The sequence below is a fragment of the Neolamprologus multifasciatus genome, chromosome 2, assembly GCF_963576455.1.
Source record: "Neolamprologus multifasciatus chromosome 2, fNeoMul1.2, whole genome shotgun sequence".
Classification (NCBI taxonomy): domain Eukaryota; kingdom Metazoa; phylum Chordata; class Actinopteri; order Cichliformes; family Cichlidae; genus Neolamprologus; species Neolamprologus multifasciatus.
In genome coordinates this window covers 8,678,299-8,690,685 of record NC_140440.1, presented here as the reverse complement: position 1 = coordinate 8,690,685, position 12,387 = coordinate 8,678,299, and the positions used below count along the sequence as shown (strand labels likewise).

The following is a 12,387-nucleotide window of genomic DNA, read 5'->3' as shown; positions in this document are numbered from 1 at the left end:
GATAGGGTCGTTACTCGTTACTTCGTGTGGCTATCGCGGAGCTTCCACAGATTCAGTAACATTAGCAAGTGGTGGAGGCCAGCAGGTGGATGAGAGAAAGTGGACGCAGAAGGAAAAGAGACCCGAGGCGGCCGCCGGTCCAAGTATGAACTGAACTTCAGGTAAGAAGTTATGACCTGCAGTCTATCTGTGTCAGATATAAACCAAGTTTAGGTGGAGTTTATTTTCGTTATTCTGACTTTTTCCGTACTGCGTACTAGCTAGCATGACGGAGTTTCTATACATCTGGGTGGGTGCTATGAAGTTAATGATGTTGAACTTTATTTTGTTCATAAGTTATTAGAGTTGCCAACCGTCCCGTCTGGTATTCAGAGAAAATATTACGCGTTTCTTATTGAGGTGAAAAGGAACAGTTTGTCCCGTAATTCAGCTACAATGAAAAAGACACAAAGCTGGAGTTATTCTGTGTCTTTGCTGCACAGCTGCCTCTTCTTCTTTCATTCTCCCCCCTCCCTCTCCCGTTTCTACTTCAATCATGAAAACTGATCAATGATCAGCTGATCGTCTCTCTTGTTTGTTTATCGCCCACTTTGCGCCAGAAAGAGGAAACCAGCCGATGTCGCGTTAAACAACAGCAGCACTTTTAAGCTTGATCAGCAGTTGTTAGAATTGATTTAATATTAATTTCTAGTATCAGCTGATGTTTGCTGGAGCCACAGCTGCAAAAAAGCTGCTGGTCATGATGTCGGTTTGGTTATCTGGTGAGAGGGAAACATGAAGATGAAACCAGGAGATGTCCTTACTGAATCATCAGAGCTGAACAGGTGATGGAGAAACAGGTTTACCTTTTTAGGTGACATGAATGAGTTGAAGGGAAGTTATAAACTGTTTCTGAGAGACAGATAACCCCAGGATCCTTTTTAGGTAGTTGACAGCTGGTAACTGTGCAGGTGCGGATCTAGCAAAGTTTTGCCAGGAGGGCCAGGTAGGGCATTAACAGGGAGAGGTGGGCACAAAGAAATACTTTCCTTTCTTATTCTCATTTAAAATGTCTAGCTTTTAAAAAATAATTATCTCAATCTTACAACAAACGATTGATGCATATATACCATCAAAACAGTGTACATCACTGTCACAACAGCGTTTGTTTTCATTCAAAGGCTTTATGATTTTTCCTATAATGGTGGGCCAGTCTCTAGTCAAAATGCCCGTCCAGTCCTGTATGCAGCTCATCTGCAGTCTGGTATTACCTACATCTTCCTATTCAGAAGGCAGAATTTCCGAGTTACAGTACAGTAAGTTGAGTACAATCAAAGCATCACGACTGCAGTTTTTGTGTTGGATGTAAAAGGCACACATGACGCTGTGACGTAGGCTAGAATCATGGCAACGGTCAATGACGGTCCAGGCGTGGGATTTCTCTCGTGGAAATATGCACATTATCTTTTCCTTTCTATTGGTAGGTGGCACAGTGCACTTGTGGCAAGTAAGCAAGCTAGAAGACTGGCAAAGTTATGGAAGCAACACATTAACAAGAGAATTCTGAGTAAAACCAAAGTTACTTTCCCTAGTAACTAGTTACTTTGAAAGTAACGAGTAACTTGAAGTAACTGAGTTACTTTTGATAGAAGTAACTAGTAATGTAACTAAGTTACTATTTTAAAGTAACTTACCCAACACTGCTAACCACAAATGGACACATTGTCTAGAAATTTGCAAAATTCGAGATTGCTACTCTCCCTAAGAGAGGCCAATCTTCAAAGAATATACCAAACACAATTCTAAATAGGGGTTAAAAAACCCCAAAGTGTAACAAGAAAACATCTACAGATAGCTCTGCAATTTATTAAACTATCCATATTGTATGTCCACTAAGGAAAACCCTGAATAAAAATGGTGGTATTGGAAAGAAACCTGTTCAAACACACAAACACAGACGGCGAGAGAGAAAGTATGTAAAAATACATGACACTATGTTTGCAGGAAAATAAAAATAAATAAATAAAAAACACTGCACACCTATCCCAAAGTCACATTTCAGCTGTGAAGCATAATAAATGTGAGCACTTGCTCTGATACATTGAGGTCTTGACACTTTGCGGCAGTGAACGATGAATTAAAAACATCATGGCAGCCCTGGCTGGCTGATGCATCATGAGAATAACCAAGTAAATCAAGAACAGAGTTGCTGAAAACACACACACAAAAACGTGCTTTAGAAATGTCCCAGTCAGTCCTGACCTTAACCCGATGCTGCGGGATGACCCCAAGAGGGCTGTTTAATCAAGACATCCCACAAATATTGATAATACTGAAAAATGTCTGCTGAACAAATGATCCTGCAACGTTCCCTCGGTGTTGGGAAAGTATTTTGAACAGCTACAGGAAATGCCTTATGTAGGTTGTTACTGCTAAAGTTACAGCATTTAAGAGTTCGCTTATTTTTTTTGTAGCCTGCACTGTGAATGATTACTCTGTGTATTCTGCAATGGCATGGAAAGTACAAGAGTTTATGTGTTATTGGTTTTAAATCAGGGTCCGATAGCACTTTGTCAGTAATCAATACTGGAATTCTGGCAGTTCTGGATTCACAGTTCTTTTCTGTTTGTGTGTTTTAATCTTGTTTTAATGGTCTACTCCTAATTTTGAAAACAAATTAAAAAAAATTAAAAAAAGAATTTTAAATTCTCACATTAACTGAAAGATGCTGTTAGTCTTACTTTTGCAAAATGTATGCATAATTTAAAATAAACAAAGAATATTACACTGTTACTCTCAAATAAAATGTTGTAGGTTGCAATGAAGCAATTGTCAAATTAGAGTAATCTTACCCAGCTTCCCAGAAGAGAGCTACCTTACTTTGCAGGAGGTCATAAATCATCATGAGGAAAATTTATAGCAAACATGAAGAGGTTTTAATGACAGCAAGTTCAATGACTGATGCAATTCTGAGCTGATTTTGTTAAGAACGTATGTGATTTTCCCTTTTTTTACATGGTGCCAAGCTGCAGTTTAAACTGTCCTGTCTTAACTAAAGGTCTTAACTCTGCTATCCTTTTGGCTTGTTTAGTGTTCATGCTGTGGTCGCTCCTGATCACAGAGCAACTGAGTGGCAGAATCCCATCACCGTCTATAAATAGATCTGGCCACGTGAACCATGTGAGTGTCTGTATGTGTGTTGACAAAATACTGAATTACTCTACAACATATCCAGTAACTTTTATCTGATAATTTCCTGGAAAACATTTTCAGATTACATTAAAAATAGATTGCTGGTTATAATATGCTTAAATGCAAGATTTCCTGAACAAAACTGTAAAAGTAATATTTGTATATTTGTATAAGTATGATTTAAAAATTCTGCAATAAACATGAACAATTAATGAGAATAAGCAGCTTTCATATATAAATGTAAACCCACATTTGACACTATTAAAACTGCAATAATCATAATTATAATAATAATAGTAATATAGTTTGTATCACTGGCAGTTCTAAGTGCTCATCCGTGGGCGACATATCAAAACATCAACAATGTAAATCTCATGTTTCATATCAGATTGCATGCTCTGTACTTCCAGTCAGCAGGCTAATTACACAGTAATGAAGCTAGTCAAACAGGACAAACATTCACCCGTAATGCTGTAATCCTGCCTGAACCTTCTTGTCATCCTTCTTTATGATCTTAAATGGGCCCCAGTGGGCCATTAGAGGGCAACTAGGACGACCACAGTCAACTCCCATGAGAGGGTTGGGGGCGGAGAGGGGGGCGGCGGGCTCAGGCCATGAAGTAGCTTTGTGTTTAAATGTGTTGGAGAGCTTGGAAATGCTTATGTTTATTTGAAAATCTCAGCAGCCTGCAGGGAATGTCAGTGATGCTACCATATAATGCATAACAGTCACAGGAGGTGACTTGTTGATGGTAGATCAACACAACATGCTCAGCAGAAACAAACTTCAATCACTTAATCCATCTATGATGAAAGCAGGTGTTTTATGTTCATGGTGTGAGGACTGTGATCTCTTCATCAATCATTGCAATAACAGCAGCATCTTGTTCACGCTGTCTGTGACTCAGTTATTACCCATTAATGTTACCAGTTAGAGATTAGTGGAATTTATTATGTTTAATTTAAAAGGATGTTCTAATTTTATTCTACCTGAGCTTGATGTCTGGGCCACCTCACAATTCAGAAGTTGTTCCCACTATAATTCATCGCATTTATTGCATACTTCAACTACTTTTTAAGAAAAAGGGGCAAACATTTTCTACTTAGATAGGTACTAAGTTCTGGTCAAAACAAGAATTTTGTTTTTGTTTTGGGGAATTATAATAATATTAAATATTAATATTAAATTATGTTTGTGACATTTCAAAAGCAAATCATGAAAAAAAGAAAATTGAATAAATGATGATGAAAACAGTAATTATTTTCATCATCTTTGCCAGGTGGCATAAGTAGGAGACGTTTAAGGCAATAATATCAAAAGGTTTGAAGCAAAATTACTGTTGAAAATGTTTAAAGCTAGCAAAGAAGTCATGAAACCAATACAATGATCTAAAATCTGCCAGCAGTGGGTGCTTCATTGTGTACAAACTGTTACCTGCAGACTGATTCTAATCATAAGAATCAAAACTGCTCTGTCACCAGTTATTGTTCCAATGTCTCTCTTCAGAAATACAACCAACAGCTTTCAAAATAATATATTAAGACACAACCCTTAATAATAAGGGTTCTGTCTGGATAAAAGCTTTAATGTATGGTCTTGGATTGAGACTGCTGACCAATGAGAACTGACAACGTCACAGCGCAAAAGGACGCGTCACTTCCAAACAGAGTGAAGCTGCTGTGAAGGTGAACACCTGTGCGTCTCCGCTGCCGATTGAGTTGTCAGACCGTAACGGTGCGTTCAAGGACAGCTTAGAAAGCAGACACTCCTGCACTGACACCATAACAACACCGTCACCCACGAGTTGGTCTGATACTTGATGTTTTGGGCGAGAGCGAGGCAGGTGCACGACACCATCGTCACTACGCAAATAAAAATAAGTAAAAACTAATAATTAAAAAATAAATAATCCAATAATAAATAAAATAAATAAAAAATGTAATTCATTATTATCCATCTGCATTGGTGTTTTTATTATTTTGCATTCTGCCCACGCATCGTTTAAAACAGCCAACGAAAATATTTTCCTTTCTGACCAGAAGCTATTAGTATTGCTGTGGGTGGGAGAAAACTGAATCTATAAAAGGTGCCACACATGATCCACTTAATTTGGTATCACACCGACGTAACGTGGAGCCTCATCAACACGCGCCTTCATCAGGCTTTTCAGTCAGCCGCACAGTGTGTTTTACAGTGGAAACAGTCCAGTTAAGAATGGAAACAAACACACCCACAGCGCCCCGAGCAGCCTTCTCCTGTATCATGTTATACTGAGAGGCGTTTACAGCTGTTTTGTTTCAAATACAGGACCACATGCTGCGCTGTAAGAGCTGCCTCTTTACGACAACATTAAAGCCTCCACGGCCTTTGCAAATAGAAATTATTACTATTTTAATTTCTTCAAGGGACAGATTTACCGCAGTTATCGACAGTGACCTTGAAAACATCAGAATGGGTTTGAAGTGTCTGTTTGGTTCTGTGTTTATAGTGTTTATAGTGACATTAAACTAAGTTGTTATTTTTATCAACAATAAAAAGATATTTTATAACATTTCTGTGGATTAGTGGGGTGGGCATAAATCGTTTTAAAATTATTAGTTTGATAGTTAACAAAATTAACTTAACGATAATAAATTTTTATTTTAAAAATATTTTAATTAGAATGCAATAAAGAAACAAACGTGTCTATGGAACCTGTGCATGTTAAACGTGAATATCTACTTCAAAATTTGTTTTTCCTGTAAATGTTTATTATTTAATTCTAGAATGAGCAAAATGTGCTTTACTCCATAATTAACAGCGTTTTCGAAATCGAAAGAAGTGCATTCATATTTATCCTTTGCTTCGAGACTTTTTTTTTTTATTCCTTTTGTGAAACACCTGAGTTGCAGCGCTGAAGATGCACGGCCTCTTGCAAGGGGAGAAAAGGCTGTCGGTAACGCGTTACAGCACTGTAACAAATTACATTGTCGCTATTATTTTTTGCAGTTGTTGCATTTGTCATCGCCTTCTTTGAGTCTCCAGTGGAGCCTGAATTGCATCCCCTGATATTCGCCCTGGACCGCAGTGAATTAAGTTGGTGATTAATGACAGAAAGGTTGGCCTTTACCGGGAGGGAGTTCTCACACTGCTTTGAATTTATCGAGTTAATGGGTGACACAAACACGCTTGGCCCTTCTGATAGTAGATCTGTGATTCCTAAAGATAAGAAGAAAAAACGAAATGTGACGCAGTACTACTATTCAATAAACAGATCCTCACAAAAAGAAGCTTCTTAAATGATTTTTTTAAAGCATTTAACGCGCAATATTTTGGAGAGCGATAACCTAGGAGGCAAAAATCGAAGCGAATCATCCAATTAAATCCCTCAAGAGCTGATGATTGATGGTGTCAGCTGTTCTGCTTCTAATTAACGTTTAAATTAAGCCAGAGGAGGGGAATATGTTTCGGACCAACTTCACTTGAGAACTGAAAGCCAACTGAACCAATAGTGGAAAGGTCTCGGGGTTATTTAGGCTTAAACCCAATTTAAGGTTAATCATGTACAGAAGTCCGGATCTGAGCGGAGCTCAGAGGAGGTCCATCTTTGTGAAGAGCATATAACTACACCTCAAGTAGATTTTTTGCCCCTTTTATAACTATGTTTAATAGATGATAGGACTAATAAATATGATACAATGCCGAGATGTTTTAAAATGATTTTGAATATTAAAAATGTAAAGAGAGTTTTGCTAAGACAAAACATATATTTAAAAGTACTCGCCCATTTCTATAAAATTAAACCTTTTTTTCTTTTTTCTTTTTTCTTTTTTTTGCACAGCAAAATAAAACAAGGTTAGCTTCTAACTTCCTTAAATTTCAACCTAATTTTGAATTCAAGTCTGAAGTGTCAGGTTAAATCGCCTTCTTTGTGATATTAATATCTTTTCAGGTACCAGCACTTTCTCCAAAACCGTGCACATTTCTGTCCAAATTCCCTAACTGAATTTATCCCCACCAACTCCTGCTCGTTATGGAGAAATATGTATTCAAAGCAGTCACAAAGGGTGGACCTCCAAGGCAGATAATAGAATTTCCTGCTGTTTTATAGCTCTGTCCCTAAACCAATGTCACCATATGCTCCTGTTGGCACACGATTCTCCGCAGTGGCTTCCTGGGCGGCAGGCTTTACCCAGTGGGGTCACAAAAATATGACTGTATTGTAAAAATGTTTCTCCAGCGCTTGTAATATTCAGCCCCCGGCCGCTTTCAGCAGGTGGTGCTCGAATTCTAATACAACTGCTAAAATATGGTCTGCATTGTTTATTTATCATGAGAAGCTTTTGTTGCGTTTTGCATAAAGAAATGCCCATTAAAGTTGCGCTTGATTCAAGGTGGTATAGTTTTAATGTAAGATACACAATTCTGTATCTTAATATCTGAAAAATGCTAATTTAATTCAGCCGACAAGTCTCATGTAATTCATCTAAACGAATATATTATCCAAATCATGACAAAGACCACCGAACCTTAAATAAAACAAGGTGTGTCCCTCTGATCAGACGTACCTGCTGCTCTCCCATGCGTCCCACGCGTCCTTCTTTCTCTCTCTTTTCTCTCTTTACATCCTAATCCTCCTTCAGTGAAATTCACATTCTCCGTCCTCAGACTCTGAGCCACAGCACGGCGTCACCTTTATTATTCGCTTGTTTCACGGTACAGCATTAAATTACACTGGAACTCGGGGTTTTACCTGCAGGGAAATACCGGAGCACGTGTGGCATTACCAAAGAAAAACAAAAGAACTTAATCGACAAAACCGAATAAACAACTGAGTCCAGGAATGAAGCTGACTTTCTCTGTTCTTTCATCCTCGAATCTGTCCACAAAATGAAAAGATTTTGTAGCAGACGTGTTTTCCCCAGAGACTTCAGCACATTACTATTTTTAAATTTATTTTTAAAATATAATGACAATATTTACTCTCAGATTCCTTATTTCCTGTCGTTAAAAATAATGAATAAAATAAAAATAAAAATCCAAAAATTATTCTATCGTGGTTCTGTTGCATTTTAATATATCCCATAACCGAGTCCCTCAATGTGCTCATTGTGTCTATTTTTAACTCAAATTTCAGTCCAACAAGGCGTCTGTATAACACATTACGCAAAACGTTATATGCGTAATTACGCACAAAAGTGACAGAACGACTAAATTCACATGACGGCAAGAGATTGTTGCTGGTTCTTTCTTCCTCCAGACTTTTCAATAATGCAGAAATGCTGGTGGCTCTATTCTAATCGCTTTTAACTCTCCCTTTTTTAGGAGAATACTCCAGCAGAGGGAAACAGATGCATAAACATTTCAGGGCATCTTTCTCCTCGGCAGCAACAGACTCCTCCTATTCCCCACGTCCAATTAGTTATTATGGTCCGGCCCTTTAAGACGCAGCAGCGGGTCAGCAAGTAGTGTAGTGTTTCTCTAATTGAACTTCGCCCAATCAACAATAACTCGTTAGCAGTCGCTTTCTTTTTCTCTCTGCCTGTGAAAGCTTTCTTGCCTTGCAGGGTTTCACCCCCTCCAGCCGGTTACTTCCAAAAGATCTACATGGAACTTGGCAGAGGAACTGGGACTCTGAAGGGAATATAGTCCGGCTGCCTTTACAACTACGCCCGAAGCATGGTTATTTTGGAGGAAGGCTCTTACACGAGCTAAGTTGCAGCATTCGTTTCAAAATATTGTGGAGGTCTACGAGAGCACCAGAGGTAAACTTGTGGACGCTTAAATCTGCCATTTGAATGAAATAATCAACTTTCCTGAAAGCAGCACTTCTTCGGGACTGCGATGACCTCCAGTAAAGACATGAAAGCAGGTTCTGTGTTGCAGTCCGGCGGCGAGGAGAGGAGGCGGGCTCCCTTGGACCAGCTGCCGCCGCCGGCCAACTCCAACAAACCGTTAACGCCTTTCAGTATTGAGGATATCCTTAACAAACCCTCCGTGAAGAAGTCGGTCGCAAGTATCTGTCCGCCCAGAGTGCTTGAGAAAGTGACGGGCTCCAACTCAGCGAGGAACGGGATCACCACTCCGTCCTCGCCACTGTGCGCGCTGGAGGAGCTGGCCAGCAAAACGTTTAAGGGTCTGGAAGTCAGCGTTATCCAGGCAGCGGAAGGTAAAAACTTTCTTGACCCAATTTTGAATTTTCGGGAAGGCAGAATAAGCATTCAAACTAGTTTTTAAGGGGAACAAGTACAGTAAATGCGGGATTCAGAACTAAGGTCACTGCTAGCTGGGTTTGTTTTGACTTTTTAATACAGACATGCTAGGACAGCTGTATGGGAATGCGTGTAGAATTCAAGATAAGGAAAAGGACACGGAACATTTACGCATGCAAATATGCGTGCATATCATACATAAACTGATGTAAGTGGGTAATCTTTTGAATATGCTCGTGTGTGTTGTCAAAACATCAAGTAGCCACTATGGCCTGCTGCATGCAGCGCTGCGTTGGATTAAATAGATTTTTTTTCTTTTTACAACTGACGCTATTTTACATCCTGATTCCTGATGTAGGCCTGCAGCAGAAATATGTAAGCATAGCCATTCTTAGTAAACCCACTTATTTATTTTGCTTGGCTAATGATATGGTGGGAATTGAAAGGTTAATTTCCAGTGCAAATTTACTTTTTTTACACAGTATTTAAACTACTCCAAAATGATCGCATCAGTGGTTACCTTGAGTCTGCAGGGTAAAATTTAAATGTCCTCGTTAGAAATTAAGTGTGATAAATAGTTTGCTACAAGGAAAATGTCAAAAGCAAGCCCGCAGAGCGTGGTCAGGCCTGTTCTGCACTGCCCTCTGTTGCTGTTGGAGTTTAAGGGTAAGTGACTCTTGCGGCTATTTCATCCCTCTTGTTTTTCTTCTCCCACTCATCCAAGGTCGTGAGCATGTAAATGCTTTTGGACAGAGGCAGACGTCTAAGAAGAGGAGAAAGTCGCGGACAGCCTTCACGAACCACCAGATTTACGAATTGGAGAAGAGGTTTTTGTACCAGAAGTACCTTTCTCCGGCCGACCGTGACCAAATCGCGCAGCAGTTGGGACTCTCCAACGCGCAGGTTATCACCTGGTTTCAGAATCGCAGAGCTAAACTCAAGAGGGATCTGGAGGAGATGAAAGCAGATGTCGAGTCGCTTAAGAAAATCACCCCACAGACCCTGCAGAAGCTTGTCACCATGGACAACATTGAGGACGCCCAGAGTGGGGGCCCCGGGGCCAGATCGCCCAGTATCTCCCCGACTTCTCAAGGACACCGGGCCTTCCCACAGTCCCCCTCCTCGTCAAGAGACCAAACCACGGATGAATTCTCGGAGGATGACGAGGAAATCGAGGTGGACGATTGACAGTCAGGGGGGTCTGTGATTCATAAGCAGCAACAACAACAAAATTTCAAAAGGGGACATTTTTCTTGCCAAACTTTTGCACGGATATTGACAAGAGGAGAATACACACATATATAAACATTTCGGGAAAGTTTTTCCTCCCCCATTTTCTTTTCCTCTTCATGTTAATTTATTATTGGAACTTGTAAAGCCTTCCGGGTCTGTCATTTAAGTTTCACCACAAAAAAATCTGAGGAATCCCTGCTATTCTTTCAGACAGACCAAATTGTTATGGTACAGGAAGACTGATAATTGTATAGACTAAACATTTAAGTATACATTTTATTATTTCGTGATTCAAGGGGGTGGAAAAGTTGTGCAATTATTTTTGCCATTTATTCGCCTTTTTTAATCAAATTAATCGGACGTGACAAATATTTAAATCACACCCCCTATGATTTTTTTTAAGCAAATAAACCCCAACTTGTAGGTTCATCCTACCTTAAGAATAGACTTATTTTTTTGTCCTGAGAGAAAGGTGTGTCTGCAAGCTTGGAGGCCTATTCGCAGCGCAAAGAAGGCGTCCATCGCTATCGACTGCAAACTTTTACACGTTCTGAATTCTGTATATAGATCAAACATCCTATGCGATAATTTTATTGTAACATTCTATTTAATCAGCATCTATGTAAATAAAGGTTATATGGTATTTCAAGAAGCTTTCGGCGCTGTTGGATGTGTGATTGTGCACATGAGCCCAAATTTAAAAAATAAACCAGAGAGTTAACTGAAATAAACGGGGTTTGATTTTACATTTTAGAGGGAGGAAAATGGGCCATAATCCCTGTTTTCTATAAAGAAATCTTCTATCATAAAGACGTACTAAATAGAATTAAAACAACCTCTGGATTTGCTTTGAGAGTTTAAGAAGACACATAAAACATTCACCCTAAAATTTGCTTCGCTTGGTAAAAACTGGACTTTCTGAATAATTGACCTCTGCTTTCAAGCCTGAAGTGCCATGACTTCAATTAGCAGCCGTCCACCGCCTTTATTCCCATTCTCTCCACCGGCTTTGAATACATCTTGTCGCAAGAAGGTCCCGGTCTGGCTGCGGTGTTAAGAAAAGCTTGCCTCCACCCCTGCGCCATATGTTTTCTTCCTCCTTCTATGAATCGTCTTTAACACAACTAGTGGACATGATTGATTAGGTTAACCCGCCTTTGCCTTGCATAAAACAGCTTCCACCGAGCCGTGGGCAATAATGGCACGCATCTGCCACTCTTGACTCGGGTTTGTTTGGAGAAAAGGAGAAGAAGGCACCAATGAATAGCAAATGGGTTAGTGTGAGGATCCTAATGAATAAACCTCAATGGGAGGCAGTGGAAATGCGACGTGCTGCTGCTGCTGCCAGCCGACCATTTGCAACAGTTTTGTAGCCACACCAAAAGTTTGCTGAATGTGCGTTAGTGAGGGAGGGGGCTGCTGTTGTAGTTTATATAATGACAGAACGTAATTTATCTTAAACTGAGTTTCCCTTAAGCTTATGTTCAACATAAAAACCGTCCTGCAGGATTTTTAAAATCGCTTTTCCGCGCTTCTCTTTAAAATATTTTCGAGTTATTTTTTTTTTCAATTTAGAAACCTAATCAGATAAGCGTATTCAAATGTATGATTTTTAACCGAAATTAATTTAAAATGCTCTTAATATTTCAGAAGAAAAATCGGATAATTCGCATTCAGTTTGTCGAACATGAAATAAGGAAAATAAAAATGAATTTAACAACATTTCAAATTAAATTTTAAAGAATAAAACATTTTACAAAATAAACGTAAAAGGTATCACATCGTTTATTTA

At 39.3% G+C, this 12,387-nt stretch overlaps 1 protein-coding gene across 1 annotated transcript; it reads left to right on the top strand.

Moving 5' to 3' along the window:
- Positions 1-8,260: 8,260 nt before the first annotated feature.
- Positions 8,261-12,232, top strand: lbx2 (ladybird homeobox 2). Its single transcript, XM_085170976.1, has 2 exons — positions 8,261-9,319; positions 10,087-12,232. Exons 1-2 carry the CDS (start codon positions 8,995-8,997, stop codon positions 10,548-10,550), a joined length of 789 nt encoding a protein of 262 aa, XP_085027102.1. The 5' UTR covers positions 8,261-8,994; the 3' UTR covers positions 10,551-12,232.
- The last annotated feature ends 155 nt before the right edge of the window (positions 12,233-12,387 follow it).